Source organism: Carettochelys insculpta, chromosome 4 (assembly GCF_033958435.1).
Source record: "Carettochelys insculpta isolate YL-2023 chromosome 4, ASM3395843v1, whole genome shotgun sequence".
NCBI lineage: Eukaryota > Metazoa > Chordata > Testudines > Carettochelyidae > Carettochelys > Carettochelys insculpta.
This window is the reverse complement of record NC_134140.1, coordinates 26,407,636-26,435,139: the sequence shown is the minus strand read 5'-3', so window position 1 is coordinate 26,435,139 and position 27,504 is coordinate 26,407,636. Positions and strand designations below refer to the sequence as shown.

At 48.4% G+C, this 27,504-nt stretch overlaps 1 protein-coding gene across 1 annotated transcript; it reads right to left on the bottom strand.

Moving 5' to 3' along the window:
* LOC142011979 (proton channel OTOP1-like) lies at positions 1–25,408 on the bottom strand. The gene is made up of 6 exons (XM_074991725.1): positions 24,953–25,408; positions 18,791–18,927; positions 15,880–15,938; positions 11,457–11,582; positions 6,255–7,194; positions 1–230 (listed from the first exon to the last, which is right to left on the bottom strand). Exons 1-6 carry the CDS (start codon positions 25,353–25,355, stop codon positions 60–62), a joined length of 1,836 nt encoding a protein of 611 aa, XP_074847826.1. The 5' UTR covers positions 25,356–25,408; the 3' UTR covers positions 1–59.
* Positions 25,409–27,504: the final 2,096 nt, after the last annotated feature.

The following is a 27,504-nucleotide window of genomic DNA, read 5'->3' as shown; positions in this document are numbered from 1 at the left end:
TCTTTCATCCCTTCATTTATTCAGTCACACATTCAACCAATTGTTCACTCATGTATAGATTACATTTTGCAATTGACCTCAAAGAGGAAGGAAGCTGAATGCATACGATAGAAAATAGAAAAAGGCATTGCAAGGTTAACAAAAAGTATCCAAGGTTCAAGGCCAAAAACTCTTTCTTCCAGTCCATTGTCGTACTCTGGGCGGCAACCAAATGCTGGTGGAATCCAAAGCTGCACGGAAAGATACAAACATTGGTATCAGTTATCACCATCTTCATCAGGTGATGCTTGCCTATTCTGACTGTGGTATGACTTGCTTGTTCCGTCTATAATGCAAATGAACCAGTATGCTTTGGAGTCAAAGATCACTGAACACAATTTTCTACTCATACGGATTTTAGCAGTTAGTCCTGATTTATTCCAGAATTAGCCCCTCTGTCTTGCTTACACCTAACAGATTCGGCCTGAGTTCCTGTTTCCTGTAATACATCTGTATGTGACTTGTAATGCAAGACTATTTTGAACTTACATTATAATGTATATTGATTAGTTCCTATAGCAAGACTGCTGGAATACACTTTCAGTTTTTAGGGCCGGATTTTAAAGGGATTTAGGAGTTGCTCTGTTCAACTTTTAAGCTAGGTCTACACTACAGTGCCCTTCCAAAAGAAGAGTGTCTGGAAGATATTCCCTGGCACACCATCTTTCGAAAGAGTGCATCTACACACAGGAAGTGGATTGAGTTTTCAGTCTTGTCTTTTGAAAGAGAGCATCCACACAGCTCCAGGTGCTCTTTCGAAAGAACAGGGCCGGAAGTGCTGCAGATGGCATTGCATGGCTGACAAGGCCTTCCACGGCCCACAGCCAGCTACTCCCTTAAAAGCTTTCCCCCAAACACCCCCACCCAAGCTGAGGCCTGCTGTGATCCCCCAAGCAAAGCAGAGCCTGTGCGGGCACCAGATGGCCAGTGCAATGCCTGAAAGAGCCCCAGTAGCTACACGCGCTCCTAGAGCTGTCCATCCTGGACTCGATGGTCGGCCTGCTGGCCATAGTGGTCACAGCTGCCCTCCGCCTCCTATGGTGGGTGAGATGCATTCTGGGGCCATGGAGCCCACTACACAGGATCCTGCTAGTGCCCCTCCCAAGTACCCTGGCACCTCTGTAGCCACCCAAGCATCTCTGCCTGGTGGGAGTAGCTGGTGATGGGGGAGTGGGATGATGCCAGATGGTTCCAGAATTTCTGTATGAATAAGCAGATCTTCCTGGAGCTCTGCCACTGCTTGCCCCCAACCTCAGACACCAGGATACCCACATGTGGCCCATTCTCCCCCTTGAGAAGCAGCTTGTCATCACTGTCAGGAAGCTGGCCAGTCCATGGGACACCCGTTTAGGGTGGGCAAGGCAACCGCTGGGGCTGTCCTCCTGGAGGTAATGCATGCTCTGGTCACACAGCTGCCACAGGGAGAGGGAGGGGGCTCCTGGGCAGACACCAGACATACTCCATCACATCTGCACGAGACCGCACACCTTCCATCCCCTGCTGGTCATCAAGGCCATGAATACAATGCTGCTCCAAAGGGTCGTCCGTACTGGGGACCTGGATGCACCTGTCACAGGATCTGTGTGCTCGACTTCCCGAACTGCTTTGGTGCCTTGGACAGGACACATATCCACATCCGTGCCCCACAAAACAGCGTTGGCTGCTATATTGACAGAAAGATCTATCAGTCGATAGTGCTACAGGCCCGGGTGGACTCGAGAGGCCAGTTTATGGATGTCTATATGGGCTGGACGGGCTGGACATATGGTGCTTGTGTGTTCTGGAACTCTGGCCTCTGCTGGTACATGGAGGCTGCAACCTACATCCCCCACTGGGAGCTCTTGGTCAAGGATGCCACCATGCTTCTGTGTGTGCTGGTAGATGCTGTGTAACCCTTTCAGCACTGGCTAATGCAGCCCTATACTGGCCACTCAGACCCCACCCAGGACCTTTTCAACAGCAGGCTCAGCTAGACCCGCAATGTACTTGAGCGAGCATTCAGGTGCCTGAAGGGCTGGCTCAGGTGCCTCCTCATGTGCCTGGAGGTTGGGCTGCAGAATGTCCCACAAGTGGTGGGTTCCTGCTGATCCCTCCACTGCATCATGGAGGTATAGGGTGAGGCATTCGTACAGGTGTGGACGGCTGAGTCTGGCCCTGGATATGAACAGCTGGCCACTGCCCCAAATTGCCAGGCACACTGGGATGGGGTCCACATTAGGGAGGACCTCCGTGGGATCTTTGCTTACAGTCCCCATTGACCCCCACCCACCACACACAGGTCTCCCCACACATGCACTCCTCACCGTTCCCCGCAGACTCCCCCCGAAACCTGTCCACCCCTCACGGTCCCCCACCATGAACACGGGACACAGGGATGGTGGAAAAATAAAATTTTCAATGATAACTGTTAACTGGGTGTGTGTTACAAACAATGAATGGAACTATTTACAGTGTGGAGCAGGAGAAATTATATACATTGGAGGACCAGGGAAGTGGGAGGCAGCTCAACATGGGGAGGGGAAGGGTGGAAGGCTGGGAGCCCCATCGACCCCAGGATCCCCTCCCACCCTGGTTTGGGGTCCCCGGCAGGACTGGGTGTGAAGCACGGGGAGGTAGGGCCATGAGAGGGCATTGGTAGGGTTGGGCTCAGCTGGGGGTAGCAGGGAGGTAGTGGGGAGCAGCAGATGGGGAGGCAAGGCAGGCCAGGTGTTCCAGAAGGACGTTGGTTATGTCCCGGAGATTCTCCATTAGATTGTCCCAGACTGCCCTCTGCCAGGCTACGTCCACCTCCTCTAGGCAGAAGTGCCACTTGGCCACCTCCACCTGGCAGCAGATGATGTGGTCATCATCCAGCTGCCTCTGTGTCCTTCTGGCGTGGGCCCACTGTGGTGCTGGTACCTGTGACCTCTCCACTGCCTCCAGGGGGCTGTCCAGGATGATGGATGGGACAGGGCTCTCCCAGCCCTCTGATGGTGCAGCTGTATGGATGGAAAGGAAGGGACAGATGGTATGTGAATCCCTCAGTAACCCCACCACCCTGTGGGTGGCAGCTCCTCACCCCCCCATCAAATGGCATGGTAGCCATGGGGTATTGCAGGCGCTGAGGGGGTCCCAAACCATGTGGGGCAGGCCCCAGGCACAGTCTGTCCCTACCCACCCACTCTCCACATGTGCGGCTTGCAACACTGTCCACAGGAGCAGGTGCTGAGTGTTGCCAGAGGCTGTTATGGCATGCCAGGTGCCATGGCCACTCAGGATGTGTCTGGTCCAAGGGGGCTTGGCATGTGGCTGGCCTGCTGGAAGCTATGGTGCCCCACCCTGTGAGCTGGGGTGTGCGCCCCACTGGGTACTTACTGGAGGGTTCCCTTGCCAAGGTATGGTGACATCTGGCTGTCTGTCACGCAGCTGGTTGACCATGAGGGGAGGTCGATGGCCATGTTCCCCTCTTCACTCCACTCAGCGCACGGCTCTGGCTCCAGCCACATGGTGCGGACCTGGGGTTCCAGATCCTACTTGGCCTTGGGGTATGGTTCATCCACTACAGTGTGAAGGATGGTGGTGAGCTGTTCCAGGGCTCCAGAAGGCTCCAGAGCTCCCAGCAGTAGGGACAGATTGCGGGACCTGCCCCGACTGGCCAGCTTTGTCCTGGGCCTGGGCGTAGGCCTGTCAGAGCTCCTTGACCTTGCTTCTCACCTGCTCCTGTGTGTGGGCAGGGTGTCCTGGGCAGCCATGCTGGTGGCAAGTCAGGCAAAGATGGCTGCATTTTGCCACCCATCTCCCTCAGGAGTTCCTCCTCCTGACCCAGGCTGAGGAGGTCTCAGAGCTCTGGCTCTGTCCAGGAGAGAGCCCTTTTCTTGGTTGGCTGGCTAGGCTCCTATGAGCCCTGTGAGGGCTATCTAGGGGTTGGGGGGAGGGGGCGCTGGCTGCTGGCCTTTGCTGGCTATCACAGCTTGGGGGTGGCCATGAGGGTGTACGGCTTGTGGCTCATGCCTTTGCTGCCAGCACGCTCTGAGCTTCCTGCTAGAGGATTTCTGAAAATGAGAGTACACTATCCACTGAATTCCCCTGGTCCAAATGCCTGTAGCTTCCCCTCCCTTAAAGAATTCTAGTGGATTGGTAAGACATGATTTCCCTTTACAAAAATCAGGTTGACTCTTCCTCAGCAAATTATGTTCATCTATGTGGCCGACAGTACTTTCTTTACTATCGTTTGTACCAGATTGTCCAGTACTGAAATCAAACTTACTGCCCCGTAATTGCCAGGATCACATCTGAGGCCCGGTGACAGGGTGTACCAAACCCGCACTAGCCAGGGAGGTAGGGTCAAGGCTTGCTTGATGGAAAAGGCCCCTCCCCCACAGCCCTGCTGGGCATGCTCCAACTGCAGCCCCAGTATCAAGGCAAAGGAGGCCAATCAGTTGGGGTTGGCCACTGGGGAAGAAGGAGTTCCTGCTGCAGCTTGGGAGCAACACTTGTTGGAGGTGGGTCTGCCACTGCCTGGGCAGCAGCAACAGCCACCCATGGACCAGCAGCGGCTCAAGGAGACGCAGCCAGAGCTGGGACAGTGCATTGCATCTGGAATGGGGTAGGCAGGAAGGAGCCCAGGGCAGGGAAGTGGGAGGTAACCCAAGGGCTCAATGTGTTGCAATGGTGATCCACACTGAGCGGGTGGTTGGGGAGATGCACCCACCAATGAGAGGGCCCTGGGCTGAAGCTCGGTGGAGAGGGAGGGCCTGAGCTCCCCTACCCCACCCCTGTGATCCCAAGGAAGAGGGAGCACTGACTAGGCTGCTGGGCCCACATACACTGACTAGGCTGCTGAGGCCTGACTAGGCTGCTGGGACTGCATACACTGACTAGGCCGCTGAGGCCTGAAGAGGCCACTGGGCCTGTATACACTGACTAGGCCGCTGAGGCAGTCAGCATGGATTTGTGAAGAACAAATGATGTTAAACCAACATGATAGCTTTCTTTAACAGAATAACAAATCTTATGGATAAAGGGGAAGTTGTAGATGTTATATACCTAGACAATAGCAAACTATTTGACACAGTCTCACGTGACCTTCTTATAAATAAAGTAGCGAAATTCAGTCTAGCTGGGATTACTATTAGGTGGGTGAATAACTGGTTGGATAACCATTCTCAGTATTTATCAGTGGTTCACAGTCATGTTGGAAGGGTGAGGTTCTGCAGGGATCAGTTTGGGAACTAGTTCTGTTCAACATCTTCATCAACTATTTAGGTAATGGTATAGAGAGTATGCTTATAAAGTCTGTGGATGATACCAAGCTGGGAGATGTGAGTAGGAGGATAAGATTATAATTCAAAATGATCTGGATAAAGTGGAGAAATGATCTGAGGTAAATAGGTTGAAATTCAATAAAAACAAATGCAAAGTACTTCACTTAGGAAAGAAAAATCAGTTTCACACAAACAAAATGGGAAATGGCTATCTAAGAGGGAGTGCTACAGAAAGGGATCTCGGGGTCATAGCAGACCACGGGTTAAATATGAGATAGGTCCCTCAATGGCTATCAGCCAAGATAGGTAGGGATGGTGTCAGAAGCATCTGTTTGCTAAAAGATGTGAATGAGCAACAGGGAATAAATCACTTGACAATTACCTATTATGTAATTCCCTTTGGGACACCTGGCATTGGTCACTGTCAGAACACAGGATACGAGGTTGCCTAAATTTTTGTTGTCTTACCCAGTGTAGTCATTCGTATGTTATGTTCTTATGTTCATATCTGTTTGACAAAGACAATGAATTCACTGATGACTATTGAATAGCCAACATTAAATCCATTGGGAGTCTATTCACACTATGAACTCACTAATTACATCTTGCTAGCAGTCACAGTAGAAAGACCAAGGGTGGAGATTGAATTATTCTCTTCTGCTCTATAAGCAGTCCCCCAAATAATTCTGGAGGCACATAGACAGGGCACCATTTCATAGGTCAGTGCCTGTGCCATTCCTGTACTGTGAATAAATAGACTTTAGTCTCCAAGGTAAATGCCTTCCCCCATGACTATTCTACTTTTAAGTAGCCGGTATTCCCCAATGATGCAGTCAGTCTACCTTCTTTCACAAGCATGAAAATTCATAATTATAAATAGTAAAACTGAGTAGCATTAATAGTCTTCTAAGTATTGGTAGTTTTAGGGAGCTTTTTGATATTAATTTGTGAATTAAATTCAAAATACCTTACCGAAAGATTACACAGGAATAAAAACACTGCAATGTTCTTCAGGATTCTCCTCTTGTTGCTAACTGAGTTTTGATTGTATGGTGAGAAACCTGAAGCTGAAGGTGCAACTGTACTGCTAGTTTGACTCCTGACTTCATCCAAACCATCACCACCACTTCTGTCTCTCACACAGATATTCCCGTTGAATGCATATGGTAACTTTCCATTGTCCGTATCGGCTGCTCCACTGTTAATTTCTTTGTATGATGGGGTAAGTGACAGAGTGTTCTCTCTGGCTACAGTTAATACTTTAAGAGTTTTAATGTCATTCACCTTTTCCCGTTCATGATATGTGGACTCAGTGATAAAGATGTTCTGAATATATTTCTCAATAATAACCAGGATGGAATAAGGTAAATTGTACCATGTGTAGTCTGGATGGTCCTGGGCACAGATAATTGCTAGAATAGAACCCCAAGAGAGAAGCCAAGAACCAGAAGCTGTGCCAACTAATAAATCTGCATCGAGTTTCCTGGCAGGATTTTTTGAATTATCCATTGATCTTTCTTCTAGTCTGTAAATTAGAAGACCGACAACTGCAGCAGCACACATAAGAGTCAGTACGCCGATTGCATATCCGTAAAACATAGTAAGTGCTAATTCACTCTTGATTTTTGAACGTCCCATCTGAAGTAAGTACACAACAACAATCCCTATGGTGCTAATTAGCACAGCTAATCCAAAAATTGTACCCACTGCTATGCCATGAAATTTGAATTGCGTTTTCTTTTGGTGGTGGTCTACTTTGCGTCCAATATTCTTCCACAGAACATAGAACATTGTGGAGGCTAAAATATGATATTCTATGTTGAAGGGATACAAGTAATATATTCCTTGAGAAAATATTGAACAGGGACTTGTTGTACAATTACATTCAGGAACAAGGTCATCTAAAATTGAAAAAGGAGAAAGAGATTAGAAAGTGTTGTGAAATAAATATTTGTCTGAAGGAGACAACACTACAACAGGGAGAATGATGATTTCAGTCAGACTAATATTGTATATTTAGTCATATGAAAAAATATCAGTTGAGTGTTGGACTCTAAAATTACTAATCTGAGAGCTATTTTTGCATCTCCTCCAAAACTTGGATGGTAATCTTATTTCTTATTCTTGACAAGATTCTTACTAAAATGTTAAAATTACACAGACATCTCTTAAAATTCAGTACAGTTTTAATTATAATAATGTATTTCAAATATTTAATATCTCATATCAGTAGGGGCTTGATTCTGTGCCTTTCTACAAATGAAGCTCCTACAGAAACCAGTAGGAGTTTCATATCTGTAGCACGTGCAGAATTCTGCACTGGACAGGGAAAGATGTAAGGAGATAGTGAGAGAGGTATCAGACACCAAAGGGCACTGAGCCCATGGTTGGTGGTGATGATAATGTGTAGGGATCTTGTTCCTCTTTCTTTTATACAACAATAGAACTCCACTGACTTTATGCCTGATTTACACATGTGTAAGTGACAGGTTATTTTGTCCCTATATAGTTAGACTTAAATATTACCAATAATTTAAAATATTTAAAAAATCAATTCTCTTCCAATTTATCTGCCAAATGTGATTTGTGGCCTATTTCACCTGTTGTAGGGAACACACAGAGTCAATCTTGGTAGTAGAATAAGGGAGAAACTACTCATCATTTTTTATTTTGCATTGACTTTATCTGTAATATATAAACTTACAAATGGGACAAATTTTCAAACAGGTCACAACTGCAGTGTCCTTATCCTTCCTGAAAGTCTTTGAGGTCCCGCACCAGTGTTTCTCCTAATTTTTTCCATCCATGGATGGAATACATTTTGTTATGTGCACCGAGACATGTGTAGATCTGCATCAGCAGTACAAACACCTGCTGCCGGCTGTTGGGTGCTGTGGACACTCTGCTGATTAGCTGTTCGGCACTTGGATTTCTCCTGGGTAGCCGCCCAAGAATTCAGCTTACAGGGAACACTGTCCCAAACCAGAGGTGGTTAAAGAAACCAACCATGGGATAAGAATGAAAAGTCCCCCTCACAGATCAGAAACTGGTTAAAAGATAACAAACAAAGGTTAGGGATAAATGGACAATTTTCATGCTGAGGAGAACTAAGTAGTAGCATCCCCCTACCCCACAAGGATCTGTACTGGCACCTGTGCTGTGCAATGTAAAAGTGGTCACACTGGGTAAGGCCACTGGTCCATCTTTCCCAGTATGCTGTCTTCTGATAGCCACTGATGCCTGATGCTTCAAAAGGGGATTGAACAAAACAGGCTACTTTACTGAGAGATTCACTCCCTGTCATCCAGTCCCAGCTTCTAGAAGTCAGGTGTTTAGGGATACCCAAAGCATAGGGTTGCAATATCCCTGCCCATTTTAGCTAATGGTCACTAACGTAGCTAACCTCCGTGAATTTATACTTATATATTTGACCTTTAACATTCCCCCTATAATAAATTCCAGGCATTGAGTATGCGTCATGTGAAGAAATATGATACTTCAGTCTGGGACAGTTTCTTAGACTAAAAAGAATGGCCCAGGAGAATGGCCCAGTAGTAGATGGACCATTGGTCTGACCTGGTATGACTGTTCTTATTTGCTAACTTGGTTCTAAAATTTCACACACAAATATTTGTACCATGGATTTATTGTTTTTAGTGCAAAGTACACAGAAGTACAGAGTTCTCAAATCAGTTCATGGGGGGCGCAGAAATCATGTTAGTACAAAAATTGTCTTGTGGATCAGCTGCTCCAATAATTCATAATTGGCTTAACAAGGAAACCCTTGGTCAGCTTAAACTCAAAGGATGCATGCATATAAGAAGTGGAAACTTGGACAGGTGACTAAGGAGGAGCATAAATATATGGCTGGAAAATGCCAGACAGTAATCAGGACGGCAAAAGCACAATTGGAACTGCAGCTGGCAAGGGATGTGAAGGGTAACAAGAAGGGTTTCTACGGGCATGTTAACAATAAGAGTTATCAGGGAAGGTGTGGGGCCGTTACTGAATAAGAGTAGTAATCTAGTGACACATGATGTAAGAACAGCCGAAGTACTCAATGTTTTTTTTTTTTTTTTGCCTCGGTCTTCACCGACAAGAACAGCTCCCATACTAAGGTGCTAGAAGTACTGGAATGCGTTGCCTAGGGAGCTGGTGGAATCTCCATCTCTGGAGGTTTTAAGTCACAGCTTGACATAGTCATGGCTGGGATGACTTAGTTGGGATTGATCGTGCTTGGGGCAGGCTGGACTCAATGACTCTTGAGGTCCCTTCCAGCTCTGTGATTTTTGTGATAATTTCATAGATTACCTTTTTACCATATGCAAGTCTACATTCTCTGTGGCAACCACAGCCATTGATTGCATAGAAGAGTAATACAGGAGAACCTGAGTTAAGAACACCTCAGAAATGGAGATTGTTTGTAACTCTGAAATGTCCATAACTTCAAATGAGTTTATTAACTTCAGCCACTGAAGGGGGCTGGGGCTGCAGCCTCGGGAGTGGGAGTGATAGATCTGGGCAGAGTAGGGGGTCAGAATTTCTGATCCTTGGAAACATCAGGGATCAGGACTTTAGATCTTGGCAGTGGCTGGGGGGAGCTGGGGCTTGGGGCTTCAAACCCATGGCTCTGTTTCTTGCATCTTCCCAGTGAGGGGTCAGGACTCTGTGCTCCCCATGGCTCCACTCCCAGTTTTAGTGGGTGGAGGGGGGGGGCTCAGGGCATTGATTTCAGCCCCAACACTCCCTCCGTAGCCAATGTCCCTGTTGTAGCTAAGGCTGTACAGGGCTGTAGCTGGGAAAGAAGCCTCAGGGCTGAAGTCCTGAGTCCCAGGCGGAAAACTAGAGCAGAGTCAAAGGGCTGAAACCCCAAACCCCAGCACTCCTCAAATATCTAGAGTCCTGATGTTCCCAACGATCAGAAACCCAAAGCCATTACAGCCATGGCTGCAGCAGTATGTCAAGAACTCTGGTGTTTAGATCTTAGAGGTTTTGCTTTATAGGTTGCACCTCTCGAATCTGGTACCCTCTCGTCCAGCAACATCTACTGTCCGGCACAACCACGGATGCTTCCACATGAGAGAGTAGCTGGCAGGAGCCCCAGAGTGGCTGGGAGCCAGAGCCTCTGCCTTGCAGCTGTGGGTCAGGAGGCTGCCATGGGTCCAGGAAATGCAGCTCCCTGGGAGCAGGAGTCAGAGGTCGGAGCCCTCTTCTGCCCCATGGCAATGTGGGACTGGGACCCTGAACCTCTGTTTGTCCCCAGCAGCATGTGCCAGGATGCTGCCATGGGACTGTAAGTCAGACCCCCTCGGCAGCAGAGTCCAGGAGTTGTAGCCCCTGTCTGCCCCATGGCAGCGCAGGGCCAGAACCTGAGCCCCCACTTGCCCTACAACAGTGGGAGCCAGGAGTCTGACAGTGGGGGTGAGGAGTTGGAGTTCCTGCCTGCCCTGTGGCAGTGGGGGCTGAGAGGCTGCTGCAGGCCAGAACTGGAGCCCCTCCTTGCCCTGAGGCAATGCAGGTCCAGGAGCCTGAGCATCCACTTGTCCCACAGCAGCAGCTGCCACAGGGCTGGGAACCAGAGCTGGGAGGCTGCCGTGAGCAGTAATTGGAACCCCCATCTGCCCTGTGGTGGGGGCCAGCTGGAGCCCTGTGGCAGCCCTGGGATCCTGGACTGTGGCCAGAGCCCCAGGGGAGAGAGCAAATGCTGCTCCTCTGAAGGGTTTTGCAGGTGCTTAAACTTGCATAGGCTGGGGGCAGGAGGCACAGCCTGGCCACTTTTAAGTAGTGGTCCATGACTAAATCAATACAACTCTGCCAGACTGGTCTGGATCATTGCTTTGGGTATGTGGTTGTAATAACACTGACATTTGATTCCTCTTCCACTCCCCGCATGGGGATTTTATACATCAAAATAAAATGTTTACAGCATGCCTTTTTAAGAGAAGGTGGTCAATGTTACTCTGGCCCTGATTCTGTAAGGTGCTGAGTACCATTGTCTCCCATTGAAGTAAATGGGAGTGGCCATGATCAGGACCATTATTATTACGTATGGACCCCTGCAGGTGATCAGGACAATTATTATGTATGGCATGACACTTAGGATACCATATTTAGAATCATCATGCATTATAGCAGAGCTTCCAAAGATGTATCAATCCCTCTGGCTTACCTACTGTTATGTTTTCAAACCCAAGCATGATTAGTCTTTCCTTGTGTTCGCTGAGTTGGTGTTTTGATTCTGTCAGTACTCCATTTGTCCACAAGAGTAAATTTGTAAACACGGAATGGATCACCCCAAACCTAGAAAATAAGTTAGTTATTGATACAATCTGTACAAAAGATTTCACCCCATCTGTCTTGAATGGAAGGCATCACTTGTTATTGAATGCAACATTTGACACTACTTTGTTCCTCAGTGGTAATAAAACAAATGCTAACAGTCCCCTTAATAGTGAAAAAGATTAGGTAGATGGGTCTTTCAGGTTGTTATAAAAAGATAGTGGTTTAATCTATTAAATTTAAGTAATATGTTGCTCTTATTTGTTACAATCTCTTCTACAATGGCAGTATTTCTATGACAGAATTAGCATGGCATGTCATTCTTTGGAAATAGTGCATTATAGCAACTTCAGAGATGGCTTTATATGACAAGTTCATATTTATGACAGCAATTTACTAAACTAAACAGGAACCGGCCCTGCAAACCTTGAGAAGCAACTCGTGCACATGGGGAAGTGGAGGAAAGACAGAGAGCAGTCTTGGGGTCCACTGAATGAGAGAACATCTGCTGTGGAGCTCAGGCTGAGGCCCTGGAAGGAGCAGAATGCAGGACACTTGCGGGGACTCTGAGACATGTAGAGGTACAGCTGGAGAAAGCCTCATTTGCAGAAGATTGAGTGGAGGACATCCACATGGATCAATCACTCATGGGCCAGGAACCAATGACTGAGCCAGTCCACCAGCTGTTTCTGGACCCCAGTAGATAGGACACCTTCAGGTGAATGAAGTGGGCTATGCAGAGCTTGCACAGGCCCAGAGTTTCTGAGCAGAGTGAAGAGGAGTGTGTGCCCACCCCCTGCCACCAGTTCATCTAATACATGGCCATTGTATTGTCCAACAAGAGCACCACACAGCAGCTGAAGAGATGAGGTAGAAACACCAGACGAGTGAGGCGAATGACCCAGAGCTCACACATGTTGATGTGGAGAGACAGCTCCTCCGCTGACCACAATGCTAAGTGGTTGGATGTCCCACGTGGGTACCCCAGCCTAAAGCTGATGCTTCCATGACCAGGGACGTGTTGGGCTGAGAAGCATGAAGAGAAATGCCTATAAGAATGTTCTGCAGGCACAGCCACCACCACAGAGCTTTGGAGATATGGGGAGGCAGGGTCATAACCGTGTCTAGACAGTCCTGGGTGGGATGGTACACCAAAGCCAACCATGCTTGGAGAGGGCAGAGACAGAACCTGGTGCAGGCTGCAATATGTCCCAGCAGCTAAAGGCACATGTGTACCATGGTAATGGGGAAATCAGAGAGGGAGCACACGAGCTGGGCAAGAGTCTGATGGCTCTGATGAGAGAGGAACGCCCTGGCTTCAGTGGCACTGAGAACTACCTTGATGAGCTCTGCGCTGAGTAGGTGTCAGCAAGGACTTTGCCAGGTTGAGCAGTAGGCCAGCCTGTCCAGAGTCCATCTGGTGAATGCCACCTGAGCCTGCACCTGATTTGCAAACCGGCCCTGAAGGAGCCAGTCGTCCAGCTACAGGTATGCCTGGACCCCATGGTGGTGGAGGAAGGTGGCCACAACCACCATACTTTTGGGGGCCCAGGAAAACCTGAAGGGGAAGGCCATAAATTGAAGGTGCAGGTTGCCCACTGTGAACTGGAGGTGTTGGCGACAGGAGGGGTGAATGGAAATGTGGAAGTAAGCATCCTTTAGGTCGAGCATGGCATAACAGTCCCCCAAATCCAGAGAGGGGCTGATGGTGCCCAGAGACACCATGCAAAACTTGTGAGAAACCATGAACTTGTTGAGCTCCCAGAGGTGCAGGATAGGTTGGAACTCACCATTAGCTATTGAGACCCAAAAGTAACAGAAGTAGAACTCTCTGCTTCTGTATGGAGGGGGCACCTCCTCTACTGCCCCTAGGTCCAGGACCAACTGTTTCTGTCTGAGGAGGAGCTGCTCGTAGGAAGAATTCCTGAAGAGGGATGGGTGTTTGGAGTGAAATGTGATGGTGTATTCTGACAATTAGTTAGGAAGATCCAGCAGTCTGACATGATGGCCGACCAGGCTGGGAGGAATGGACAAAGTGTTTAGAAATGGCAGGGTAGGATCTGGTGGTGCAGGTACTCTGGTCTCAAGTGCACCTCAAAAGGAGTGCTTCGAGGTGGACTTTGACTGCAACTGCCTCCAGACTGCTGGAAGAGGCTGGGGGTGGGAATAATGCATTTTGCATTGGTAGAAGTCAGGGTGCCCCTGAGGTTGAAAGGACCTGGACTGTTGTTGGTGCTGCTGAGACTGTGCTTTAAATGGCTTCCACTGCGTAGCTGGTAGGTGCATGCTCAATGCTCAACGAGTTCATCATGCTGGATGAAGTGGCATCCTTGGATTTTGGGGCATCCAAGGCATTGGGCAGGAGGCTACTTCCAGGACTTGAGGGTCTGAAGCTACAGAGCCATGGAATGAGGCAGGAGAGGCAGAACAGGAAGGCCAAAGAGGAGCCGTTCACAGAGGAGTCACTGGAGGAGTGCAGCCAACATCTGGCTAAGTGTGCATGGTCTTGCGGGATTGACAAGGAGAGAGAGTAGCGAGGAGAGTGGGACTGGTGCTGGGGCAAAGGGTGTTGAGAGCTGGATCCATGCCGAAGAGGACGGTGTGGGACAGCAGAGTGGTTCCACAGGGAAACAGGAAAAGGAGAGGTCAACCAGCACTGGGACAGGAACTGTCGCCTGGAACAAGAGTGGTGCCCAGATCGATGCCAAGAGGTATCACAGTGAGGAGAACAGGACCAGTGCTGAGAAGGAGAGTGGCATCAAGAATGAAACTGTCATTGGGATTAGCATGAAGAATGAGACTGGTGCTGAGATCGGGACAGGTATTGAGAATGGGACTGGCACCAGGATGTGGACTGGTGCTGAGTTGGACATCTGCATCAAGAGCTCAATCTGCTCAGAGTGGAAATGCAGAGGAGGCGATGTCTTGGGCACCAGAGAAGGCAAGCGTTGACAGCCCGACTCAGTGGGGTCCTGACAAGAGGAGCCAGACTAGTGTGGGGAACAGAATCAAGCCCCGAACAGGAACAAGATCAGGGCACAGTCTGCGCTGGATGGATTCTGGAGCCTCAAGACGAGTATCGAGGAGATGGCAGCGGGACTGGAAAGGCATAGTGCCGAGCATCAGAGCAAGAGGCAGAGTGTGCCGAGGATCCAGAATCTATGCACCCACAGTGTAGGTCCTGGAGTGAGAGAGGGCGGGTATCAAGCAGGACAGAAAGAGGCCACAAATGCAACCAGCAGTGAGAGTCAGCCCGGTGATGCCTCGGATGACTGTGTCAGCACTCAGAGTGGCCCCGAGGTGTCAGGTGATTGGGTGATGGCACCTGAACAGGCGCAGTCAGAAGTGCAGGCTTACCCTTGGATATCTGTCGAGGGGAAGAGGTCTCAGTACGTGCTGGGAAGCTCACCATTTTAGGAGTCCCTTCATTGTTATACAATACCATGGATGATGACAGTAGGAGGGGCTTGAGATCTGATGTTTATGGGTGGAGGGTCACTGAAATCAATGAAGTCATAGGAAGATGGGGGATCAAGTTTTCAAATGTACCTATGAGGATTACAATCTTAAATCCTATTGAAAGTCAATATGACGGGTTTCTAAGACACGTAGGTACTTTTGAAATTTTTGTCGCTAGCTATTAATTCACTGTCAATCTGACTATCTTCCACACTCAATGGTGGTGCCTGTAATTTTTATTCCTTGTTTTCAGTCATGGTTTAATTTTATTTATCCACAACCCCCTTCTGTCAATTACAGCTACTACATGGTGCCAGGAGTGCCCCTTGACTTGAAGTGCTTTCCTCTATATACAGTGTTTTCACTTTGATTCAATGACTCTCAGCATCTCCACTATAAAACTTGTTCTTGCCCCCATAACAATATAGGATGCTGCCAAATGTATAGCATTGAATGTGTACAATAACTGATGCCAATACTTTCAGACAGGTAAATAAATTAAACTTGAAACATACAGGTGATATTTCTTTACTCTGAGAAAGATACATGTAGCTCCAAAAGATTAAAAGTTACTGTGCTAAAGCAGTCGTGTTACATGATTTAATTAGCATACAAATTATGCATATTCTTTGACTGTTTTTGTAAGAGTATAAATACTGGTTAAATCGAAAATGCGAATTTAATGGTTCATCCTTCTCAGTTCAGCAAATGGAATTGTACTCAATTTACACAAACATAACTAGTAAAAGGAGAACCAGACTACAAAAGTTTTCACTGTTTTCATTTATTATGATGCAATACATTTTAAATCAAAACAAACTAGAATAAATGTTCTAGAGCTAAATTGTATTCATTTTACCTTTCAAGTGTCGTGAGAGACTGGATAATGTCCTTGGCATGATACCAAAGAAAATATGCCTAAATGGAAATACAGATAAAATACAATCAGTTAATTTGGGTAAATATCACTAAATTTGTGAGTATTAACAATGTAGGTGGATAGCCATGAAAACACTGTTGGTCAGGTTCTCTGCTGATATAAACTGGTGCAGACCTGTTGCCTTCAGGCTCAACTGATCTGAAATTACTCCTGGCCCCCTGTGCCATTCATCCAGAACTGGTCCCTCATTCAGAAACCTGAGGGCTTGTCTACACTATCTGCTAGACTGACAGGCAGTGATCTATCCAATGGGAGTTGATTTATTGCATCTAGTATAGACATGATAACTTAACTGCTGAGCACTCTTGCATTGACTCCAGTACTCCAGGGAATGAGAAGTGCAGACAGAGTGGACAGGAGAGAATCAGCTGTTGACCTACCACAGGAAGTAGATCTAATTACACTGACTTCAGCTGCGTTCTGCACAGAGCTGAGTTGCATAACTTAAATTGATGGCCCCTGGTAGTCTTAGCCAAGCCTCACATTGCTCATACACACCCAGGGCAATCGAATGCATTGAGGCAAAAACTTCATTTAAGCATATCTCAATCAAAAATATAACCCATATTTTGAGTTTCTGTAGCCAGAGAAAGACTTATTTTTTCATGTAGTGGTGAAAAATGTGAAGGAAATTGCCAGACGGACAGCACAGAACTATAAAGTCCTCTGTGCACAAGACTGGTATTGCAGCATTAGCTAATGTTGGCTAAGAGGTTCATACTGATTAACCATACAGCAGTTTGTTTCCTGGTTGAGGCTGCCTAGAAGGTTTCCAATTAATGAAATGTTTTCATCTTGCTGACAACCTCCCGTTTGTAACCATTATTATTAATTTAAAAGTTACGGGTACTACATTTTCACTCAGTTTTTCAGCCTGATTAAGGAAGATGAATCCCCTGCTTTGAGAAACTTAAGTCTAAAACAGACAACAATAAAACACATGAGACAAGTTACAAGACAACAGTTCAGATGAGAGATCATTGATGAAGGGAACAAAGTAAGAAGAATTCCTGGAAGATGTGAGATTTTAGGTGTGCTGTGAAGGAGGGCTGTCCTGGGGGGCAGCAGAGGCTGACCCACCCCACCTCTGCACTGACTGTGGTGGCCAGAGCCAAAGAGACCGAGCAGCCTGCTCCGCCCTGCTCCGTTTTTCCCTGATGTCCTCTCCACGCCTGCTGCATTCCACTATGTCAGCAGGAAGCAAAGTACCCTGGCTTCACTTTCCATCACTGCAGTGAAGCAGAGCACAGCAGACTGGGAAAGGACAGAGAGGCCAAGCAGAACAAGCTGGCAGGGGAGGGAAACCCCTGCTGCCACCTTGTGCCAGCCCCACTCCCGAGATGCTTCAGAGACAGCGAACGGAACAGGGAAATTCATAGTAATGCTTTTCTAAAACTGTACCAACTCCAATTGTTCCACCCAGCTCATTAACACAGGCCCCCACAGCCACCCACTAGGGGGAGCATGTGTTTCCACTGGTGATACACATCTGTACATGCCTTGATGCACATAACAAAATTTATTCTGCGCACTGATGGAAAATATTAGTGGGAACACTGGTGGACACTTGAAAACGTGAACCTAAGCCTACAGATCATTTCACTGGAAAAACTAAGAATTCTGATCTCCAGCCACCTAACCAAAAGACCACATTCCTTCCACATTTGCCCATCGGCTCTGTGAAGCATTTGCCAAATTTAAAATGGAACCAAACCAAAACACTGGATCAAAAGGTTTCCAAACTTTATGAAAGATTTGAATCAAATTCTATTTTCCCTTTCTTAGTACAGCTCTGCATTACATCTGGATAAACTCAGATTGTAATTCTGATTCAGAGCTGACTGTACAAGGAAAGAGAAGTTGGTTGGGCCTCCCGCAATCTCTGCCTGGTCCTCACACTTGTACATAATCTGTCTCACCGTCTGGGATGGAGAAATTGTAAGAGGATCTTCATTCAAGTATTCAGCACTCTGAGGCTATTGTGAAATCTCATCAGTCTCTCCCTTTTGCCCTAATAACAAGGGGGTTGATTTAAGTTTAAAATAATGGAAAAGGAAACACTTCTTCATGCAATATGTAATCAAGTGTGGAATTATACGACATGATAACATGGAGGCAAAGGGCTGGATTTAAAATATGGCTGAATAATTGCACATTCCTCATTGGCTATGTTTGCTGCTGTGCACACAAGAGATGTTCATGATCAAACAACATGCTTCAGGGTGAAAACCCATCATTTATTTGTTCCAGGAAGAAGTTTCCCCTCATGAACAAGCATTGCACAACTACAAAAGTACTTTTTAGGGGGGGATTGCTTTCCTTTAAAGCATCAAATATTCATTACTGCCTGCCACAGAATACCAGACTAGATGAATCAATGGACTGAACTAGTATCGCTATTTCCTGTGCAGAAGCAACAGGATGTATTTGTCTCTCTTCCTATAAAAAAAGAATTATGACAGCTATATGCCTAACAAACTACAAAAAGATGTCAGTCCAAATTTAGGACCAAAATTTTAAGATACTTTTTTATCCACACAAGATTTCTACATACATTTCTGTGTGGGGGTGCTATTACATTTTCATATTTAAGCAGGCGGTTTTGGATACAAATTGGGTAACCTCTTGCTCAAACTGCCTGAGCTGCATGCTCAAATCCCAGTGTGTCTTCGCAAAGGTGTCTGCACACATAAAAAGCTTAGCCTTTAAGAAGTTATCCCTTAAAAATTTTAGAAACTAATTTAGCCAAAAGAGAGTAAGAGGGACATAGAAAAGATGTGCTTGGTGAGAAACACAGATATAACAACAAGCTAAAAGTGATTGCTTTTACCTGTAAAAAGGTATACACTGTATGTGTAACAGGAAAAATGCCTTCAGTTACTGGTAAACAACTTAAAAATCCAATAAAGTATCCAATTTTAAAAGCGTCCATAATTGAAGTTATCACCGAAAATAATAAAATTCCACCTAAGACAAAAAGATATTAGAAAATGTTAATATGCAGTTAACCTGTCTTCAGAGAATCTGTACTAAGAAATGAAAATTCATGTTTTGAAAAGGCTAAACCTATGCATCAGTAAACAAAGTAAATGGTCATAAGATCAGTTGACTCTGTTCAATAAAGCACATAAAAGCTCTTTCACAATATATGACGTACGCATAACCGCAATACATGAATAGCTTCTGCTGTTTGTAGGGACCAGTCTTAAAATTCCCAGGTAACTGAGGGCATTCAGCATCTTATAGGAGGAGCTCAGTACCTCTCTTGATCAGAGCCTCCAGTAACTGTAGCAGAGAGCCTGTTCTACAGTGAAATGAATTAATGCACTATATACAATAGAACTCTTTCATACCTGGCAGCCCTGGGACCAGAATGTTGCCAGATATTAAAATATTCTGGATAATGGAGAGCTATACCTAGCAATGCATAAAACTGAAGAAAAATAAGATTAGATATTAAGACACAAACAAAAATGAATGCAGAGTATTTTATTTACCAACGACGGTACTACTGTACACCATAAACCTTTCAGCTTCGTCTGCACTAGGGAGTTTTGTCAACAAAACTCATGGAGCTTCCGTACTACAAATGTATTTTGTTGACAGTAAATCGACAGAACGTGGCATTTTTGTTGACAGCCTTCTGCCTCCCCCCTATGAGGCAGAATGCTTTTGCTGTCAGAGTCTGTCAACAGAATACAAGTGTGGATGCTCCGGGGGGCAGGGGGGTGGGTGAGGCTTTGTTGACATAAGAGTCCTCCATGGCACCAGCCACCTGCCCCTGGGAGATGTCCCATCCACCACAAGCACAGCTCTATGCTGTGCCTCTGGCCAGCCTTAAAGCTGCAGGGAGCCCCAGAAACCCCATGGCAGGAAGCTGAGAGTGTGCAAACAGCACAGCAGCACACTCTCTCTGCAGAAGCCCTCAGAGCCACTCCCCAGCATCTTCCCAGGCCATGGCAGAGAGCCAGCTGCCCCACAACACCCAGGGCTTTCAAGGAAGCCATAGGAAGGGTCCCAGGACCCCCCTCAAGGCGCAAAACACAGGGACCTGTCCTGGACTAGGCTCAAGATCCAGGACCGCCATCCTCCTTGGCCCCTCTGCAAAGAGGAGGAACGCCCCAGCCTATACCCAGCTCGCCACCACCCTGGCAGCATGGGGCCACCCTGCCCAGAAAATGGAGCAAGTCTGGGCGAAGGTCAAGGAGCTGCACCAGAGATACACCCTGGCCCTGGACACAGCCAGGAGATCAGGGGCAGGACCCGCAATCTGACCCTATTATGCAGAACTTCGCAGCCGCTTGAGGGTTGAGGACTCCTCCACCCCCCAGTAGTCCCCTTGACCAGGCTGGGGAGCCCCCCCCCCCGCAAGCCACAACAGGAGAAGCAGCAGCCCAGGAGCCATCCAAAGCCAGAGGTGACATTATGTTGGAGGCCAGCAAGGGCACACTTGTGATCACCCTGGAATTGGACCCCTCCTCCAGCCAGGCCATGTCCAAGGTGTCCCCAGACCTGTTTGAGGGATCCTCCAGTAAGTTCCCCATGCCTCATACACCCCAGGTATTTCCAGAGCAGCCCTGGCCTGGAGTGGTGGCTGTGGGAAGACCAGGAGTGGCTGATGCAAACCTGGGACCAACTCATGTCCCATTTAGATGCCAGCACCAGCATGTGGCAGGACCAGTTGGCCCAGCCTGCCATGGCTGCCACCCCTGCTCCCCCTGCCATCACCACTCACCCTACTCCTGCCTCCCACCACTGCCCCTACCAGCCATCCCCCAAGGGGTGTTGGACCTGGCATGGTGGCTAATGGCCATGGTCGCTCCTCCTTCCCCAACAGCCTCCCCTGCCTTGCCAGCCCTCCATGCTCCCCTGGCCCCCTGCTATGCCCATCCCCCACCCCCCACAGGACCCACCTTTGCTTGCTGCCAGGCCCAACCCCACTGCAGTCCCACCGCACCTGTACCTTCCGTTCCAACCCAGCCCTGACAGGGACCCTGAACTCATGGCAGGAGGGGATCCTTGGGCTGCTGTTGCTCAGGGTCCTGCTCCCACATGGGGTCACAGCCCCTCATCCCCTCTCTGCATTGATGCCCCCAACCCCCTGTCCCAAGACCCCCCCATTTGAGTTCAGATGCCCCCCACCCCCTGTCCCAAGACACCACCCTGCTGTATATAGATAAAGTGCATTGCATAATGTAAATAATGTGTTGCCATTACATTTATTTCCACACATTTATCTTTCCTTAAGTAAACTAGTTATTTAAACACCACCCCCACATCCGTGTCTATTGAGAAGGGGCTGGGGATGGCCGATGGGGCAAAGGGATGGGACAAGGTGGGGATGGGGTAGGGCTGTGGGATTCAGGCCCACACTGGGTGTGCCCTGGGGAGGGTCCTTAGGAGAAGCTCTCGCTCAGGGCCTTGCAGATCCACAGCCTGTCCTGATGGGCTTGGCGGATGGGAGCTGCAACCGGCTGTTCATAGCCGTGGCCGGCCTCCACCACACACCGTGGGAGGAAGGGCTTCCCTTTCCCATCACATTTTTAGTATAATAAACCCTTGATTTAATGGACTAATGGAGGGAGAGGTGTCCACTAAACCCTAAAATCCATTAAAGCCAAGGGCTTATTTCCCACCCACCCCTGCCAGGCTCCCCCAGCCCCAGCCCTCCTCTCCAAAAATGCCAGCCACTCATTGCTGGCTCCTGCTGCTGGAAGTGCCACCAGAGCCCGCCGCCACAGCTGGAGCCTCTGTCTCAGCCTGGAGAAGCTGCTGCCAGAGCTGCCACACGCTCCTCCCCTCCAGGGATGGCAGTGGTGGCTCTGGCTCCAGGTAAGTTGCCTAAAACACTTTGGGGCAGGTGGCTGCGAGGGATTTAGGATTTTACAGGCCATGGTTAAGTGGAGTTTGGGAACAATGGGGAAGGTGGTGGATGTCCATTGTTCCCAAAGTCCACTAAATTGGGGTCTGTAAAATTGAGGGTTTACTGTATACATTTTAGCAGCGTGACTATGCAGAAAAATGCATATATTACTTTGGATGTTAATACTAAGTGCAAGTACTGTTAATATTGGCACTAAGAGACTAAAGAAGGCACAATAGTAGAGCTGAGAAAAAATGAAGCTTAAGTGCACCAACTTACTGTTTGGAATTATCACATTTTAGACTTGCTAGTTTTTTGAGTGTTTTCAGCTGCTGTCCTGAAAATGTTCTTTATTTGCATCAGAGCCTTGAGATATTGTTTTTAAAAATTCACAGAATCACAGGGCTGGAAGGGACCTCAGGAGGTCATCTAGTCCAGCCCCCTGCTTCAAGCAGGATCAACCCCCACTAAGTCATCCCAGCCAGGACCTTGTCCAGCTGGGACTTAAAAACCTCAAGGGATGGAGAATCCACCACCTCTCTAGGCAACGCATTCCAATGCTTCACCACCCGCCTGGTGTAGTTTTTCCTAATATCTAACCTACACCTCTCCCTCTTCAACTTCAGACAATTACTCCTTGTTCTGCTGTCTGACACCACTGAGAACAGTTTCTCACCCTCCTTTTTAGAGCTCCCCTTCAGGAAGTTGAAGGCTGCTATTAAATCACCTCTAAGTCTTCTCTTCTGTAAACTAAACAAGCCCAAATCCCTCAGCCTATCCTCATAGGTCTTATGCTCCAGACCCTTAATCACTGGACCCAATAGTTTATAGAACCTCTTTATTGCATTTAACTCACCCGTTTTTCCAGTCTACTATTTACGGCAATACAGGCAACAAAAAAGACTGTTGATAAAGTCAACCTTGTCAGCTGGAATTCCAAACTACAGCTTAATGTTCACACTTCATGCCTGGGTCCAGCAGTGGCTCCCTGCCTGGGGTTGGCAGCACATCTGCGCCCCTTGCTGCCACGGCTCCCATCTGGAGCTGCCAGCAGCTTTGCACCCTGGGCCACCAGGGCTCCCTGCCTAGGGCCAGCAGAGGCACTGCTCCCAGCCAGTGGGGCTTTCTGCCAGACTGGCTGAGTCCTAAGCCCCTAGCAACCTCTGTGGCTGGGGCTCTCTTGTTCAGGGACATCTGTGGTTCTGCCGGACTGCAGATGTTGCTGGACCAGGGAATCCACTCTAAGAAAGGTTCAACCTGTACTGATTTTTAGATATTTAAAGAACCCATCCAGATGGAGATTTAAAGACCAAAATGGTAAAGCTCTGAATCTTAATTTATTTTTAACAAAGCTGTTATAACAAGTGACTTTAAAAGGTATCACCTGCACATGGACAGTACATAGATGTCAAAAGGACAAATTTCCATATTCCACCTTGGAAAGGTTGCTCACCCCTGGTATATATGGTTCACATCCTAAACTGCAGGCTCCTTGGGGAAAGGTTCTTGCCTTCTTGACTCTTCAAAAAGCACCATAAATACTTGTGGTGCCATCAGAGCATAAGAATGCCATTCTGGGTCAGACCAATGATCAGTTTAGCATAGTACCCTCTCTTCAAACAATAGCTGGTGCCAGAGGCTTCAGATACAATGAATAGAATGGGGGCAATTATTGAGTGATTTATCCCCCGTTTCTGGCATGCAAAGGCTTAGAAACACCCAGAACATGGGGTTGCATCCCTGACCATCTTGGTTAATTGATGGCCATTGATAAACTTACGTTTATTTTTTGCATCCAAGTGTGGTTTTTTGGCTTCCACAATATCCCCTGGCAATGAGTTCCACACGTTGACTGGGCACTGTGTGAACAAGTACTTCCTCAAGTTTGTTTTAAACTGGCTGCCTACTAATTTAATTGAGTGACCTCTGGTTATTGTGATATGAAGGGATAGATAACACTTCCTTATTCACTTTCTCCAAATTGTGATGTCACAGAATTCCAGCACAGCCTCTCTCTTTTTCTAGCTGAAATTTCTCAGTCTTTTTTAATATCTCCTCATAAAAATGGCTTCCATACACAAATAATTCTTATTGCCCTTTTCTGAACTTCTTCCAATTCCAATATATCCTTTTTGAGATAGGACAACCAGAACTGCATGCAATATTCAAAGTGTGGATGTACCATAGATTTATATAGTGGCATTATGATATTTATTGTCTATCCTTTTCCTATAGGGAATAAATAAAAATAGCTTATTTGTATAGATGGGCTTTGATAAAATGAATAGTATTTCATTGCTTGAAAATAGAGAACTTCCCAAATGCCATATTCCTCTAAGCAAATGGACACACACCTACTTAATTGCCTGATCTAACCTAACTATCCTATTTTCAATGTGCCTCTTAAGTATGTCGGGTGGTTTTTTTCCCTCAGTTTTTCCCCTGCATGATTGGTATCTGTTATCTTCTATAGGTACTTCTGTTTTCTATATCTAGGTAAAACTATATGATTGATTTTGTGTGTTGCTTGGTTGGTTTTATTGCTTTTGCCCAGAAAATAAGACAATGCACATTATGAAGAAGAATAACAAAATAAAAAGAAACTCCTAATAGTCTGGTGACAGGTATATCTCTGGCTCTGACAAGCACAGTGGAAATTGGGGAATTTCAGAAGAACCACCTCTCTGAGAGTAAAACTTCTCTTTTCAGTGGCTCCTTATAGACTAACAGATATTTTGGAGCATAAACTTTTGTGGGCAAAGACCCACTTTGTCAGATGCCTCTGAGGAAGTGGGTCTTTGCCCATGAAAACTTATGCTCCAAAATATATGTTATTCTATAAGGTGCCACAGGACTTCTTGTTGATTTTGAAGATACAGACTAACATGACTACTTCTCTAATACTTCTCTTTTCAGCAGGAACTTGACTGGCCAAGTTGCAGGTTGCATGGAATTAACTGATCAGAAACTTCTGTTCTGCTGGATCACGGGCACCATCGCTACTCTATGGCCAGGAGTAGGGCACGTACAAGATTTGGCCCTCACAGGTGCTGAACACAGGAGGATGCTGGGGAAGCCAAAGCGCGGGCTTGGCTCTGCCAGTCCATAGCAGGGGCACCGGCCACTTACACTTTAACCAGCGGGCTCCTGCGTGGGTGTCTTTCTCTTGGATGAGCCTCCTGTGGGTGTAGCTCCTGCAGATGTACCACAGCATCCAGAGCAGCTGGATGAGCATGATGGTGATGAGGTAGGAGAGCAGGTCCTGTTTCCTGACGCCCACCGCGTGCACAGCCCAGGCGAACATGAGCAGCAGCCCGGCTAGGAACAAGTTGATGCCGTACTGGCTGCTCAGGCTCTCGGCGTTCTTCTGCGGGTAGCCGCCTCCCGCCAAGCGGCTGCCTCCAGGCTGCGCCGGGGGCCCTTGCGCCGGCTGCTCCATCTCCCACTCCTCCGGCTGCCCCTGGGCCGGGCATCCCCCGGGGCTGGGCTTCTCCCCCAAGCCGGGGGTGGTGTCCGCTTTCTTCTCCACCATAGCGGCCCGCTAGGCGATCGGGGCTCGCTGGGGCGGAGCGGGGACGACGGGCAAGTCGCGGCGAGCGGAGTCACCTGCAAGCGCGGCCGCCCTGCCCCTGCCTCCCTGGTCCGCTCCCTTCCCCGCCCAAGGCTCCTCGCTCGCTCCCGGGGCTGGGTGCGCCGGCGGCAGTGCTGCTCGACCGGCGCAGCGCAGCCGGTTTTTATGCCGCCCGCGTGGCCGGGGCAGGTCCCGCTTGAGCCGCGCCCCGCTATGGAGGGAGTGACCCGCGGGCAGATCGCGGGCGTCAGCCCGCCCAGGGCCCATCCCCGCCTGCGGGACGCGCCCGGCACTGGGGCCAGAGGAGCGAGCGCAGGGCCAGGCGGGGACGGCGTGTGGCAGGGGGCTGTGTGCAGCTCAGCGGGCTGGGGTCGTCCTCCGACGGGGCCGAGCAGACCTGGGAGCACAGGCAGCCGGAGCAGTCCGCAGGCAGGCAGCGGGGCTGGGACTGCCTGTAACGGGGGAGAGCAGGAGGAGAAGGGGGGCTCGCAGAGGGCGGCGGGAAGGTGGATAATGTAGGTGTAGGGCCGGACTGGGGTGGGGGCGAAGGGCGCAAGTGGTGGCGGCTGATGTGGTTTCCTGTGGCGGGGGGCGGGGTGGAGAGGGGCGCTGGGCTTTGAGCGAGGGCGGGCTGGCAGGGCGGGGCGATTGTAGGAGTATGGAGTGTGCTGGAGAGAGCGCGAGGTGTTGACTCCCGCGCAGGGGGAATGGGGTGTGGGGGGCTCCTGAAGAAGCACTGGCTCTGGTTGTCAGTCCGACTGCTGCAGGCAGGCGCGGGAGAGCGGGTTGGTTCTTGGGTGCGATGTGTGTAAGCGAGGTGAAGGGGGGAGGTGAGGATCCCTGACATGAAGTGAGAGATGTGATGTGCTTTGGGTGAAAGGAGGAGAGAGACCAACAGGCATCAAGGAAGCCGATTAGCTAAGTTATCTTTCCCAGGGGAGCTTTGAGGGAGGGTTCCACAAATAATGACATAAGAACGGCCATACTAGGTCAGACCAAAGGTCCATCCAGCCCAGTATCCCATCTGCTGACAGTGGCCAATGCCAGGTGCCCCAGAGAAGGAGAACAGAAGACAATGATCAGGTAATTTATCTCCTGCCATCCATCTCCTGCCCTTGTACTGAAGGCTAGGGCACCATACTTTACCCCTGGCTAAAAGCCATTTATAGACCGAACCTGTAAAAATCTATCGAGCTCTTTTTTAAACCCTAATAGAGTCCTGGCCTTCACAGCCGCCTCCAGCAAGGAGTTCCACAGGCTGACTGTGCGCTGTGTGAAGAAAAATTTCCTTTTATTAGTTTTGAACCTACTACCCATCAGTTTCATTTGGTGTCCCCTAGTTCTTGTATTATGGGAAAAGGTAAATAATTTTTCTATCTTCACTTTCTCCACACCATTCATGATTTTATATACCTCTATCATATCGCCCCTCAATCGCCTCTTTTCCAGACTGAAAAGTCCCAGTCTCTCTAGCCTCTCCCCATATGGGATCCGTTCCAAACCCCTGATCATCTTAGTCGCCCTTTTCTATACCTTTTCTAATGCCAATATATCTTTTTTGAGGTGAGGAGACCACATCTGCACACAGTACTCAAGATGTGGGCGTACCATAGTTTGATATAGGGGAAGTATGATATCTTTTGACAAAGAAAGAGAAGTTACTCACCGTAGTAACGATGGTTCTTCGCGATGTGTCCCCGTGGGTGCTCCACGATAGGTGTCGGGCTCGCCCCGGTGCCGCAGGTCGGATCTTTTCAGCAGTTTCTGCCGGACCGTGCATGCGCCGGCACGCGATGCTCCCTTGCGCGCTCCCGGCCACATGCGCGATCCGGTCCCCGCCAGTTCCTTGACCAACCGCCTCAGATGCTCCTGAAAAATACTAAACAGAGATCCAAAGCAGGGAGGATGGGTGGGTGGTGGAGCACCCACGGGGACACATCTTGAAGAACCATCGTTACTACAGTGAGTAACTTCTCTTTCTTCCTCGAGTGTCCCCATGGGTGCTCCACGATAGGTGACTACCCAGCAGTAACCCAAGATAGGAGGTGGGTAATCAGTTTATGTGCAGCTTGTCCCCGAGAGGACCGCTGTCGAGAGACGGGTATCCTCT

What these genes read in the sequence shown, in the direction of transcription:
- LOC142011979 (XM_074991725.1), bottom strand. Translation starts at nt 25,355, where the DNA reads ATGGTGGAGAAGAAAGCGGACACCACCCCCGGCTTGGGGGAGAAGCCC. An exon ending in AGGAGCCCGCTGGTTAAAGT is followed by an intron (nt 18,928 to 24,952) that starts GTAAGTGGCCGG and finishes TTTTTGTCTTAG; the next exon opens with GTGGAATTTTATTATTTTCG. An exon ending in TCTCTCACGACACTTGAAAG is followed by an intron (nt 11,583 to 15,879) that starts GTAAAATGAATA and finishes CTTATTTTCTAG; the next exon opens with GTTTGGGGTGATCCATTCCG.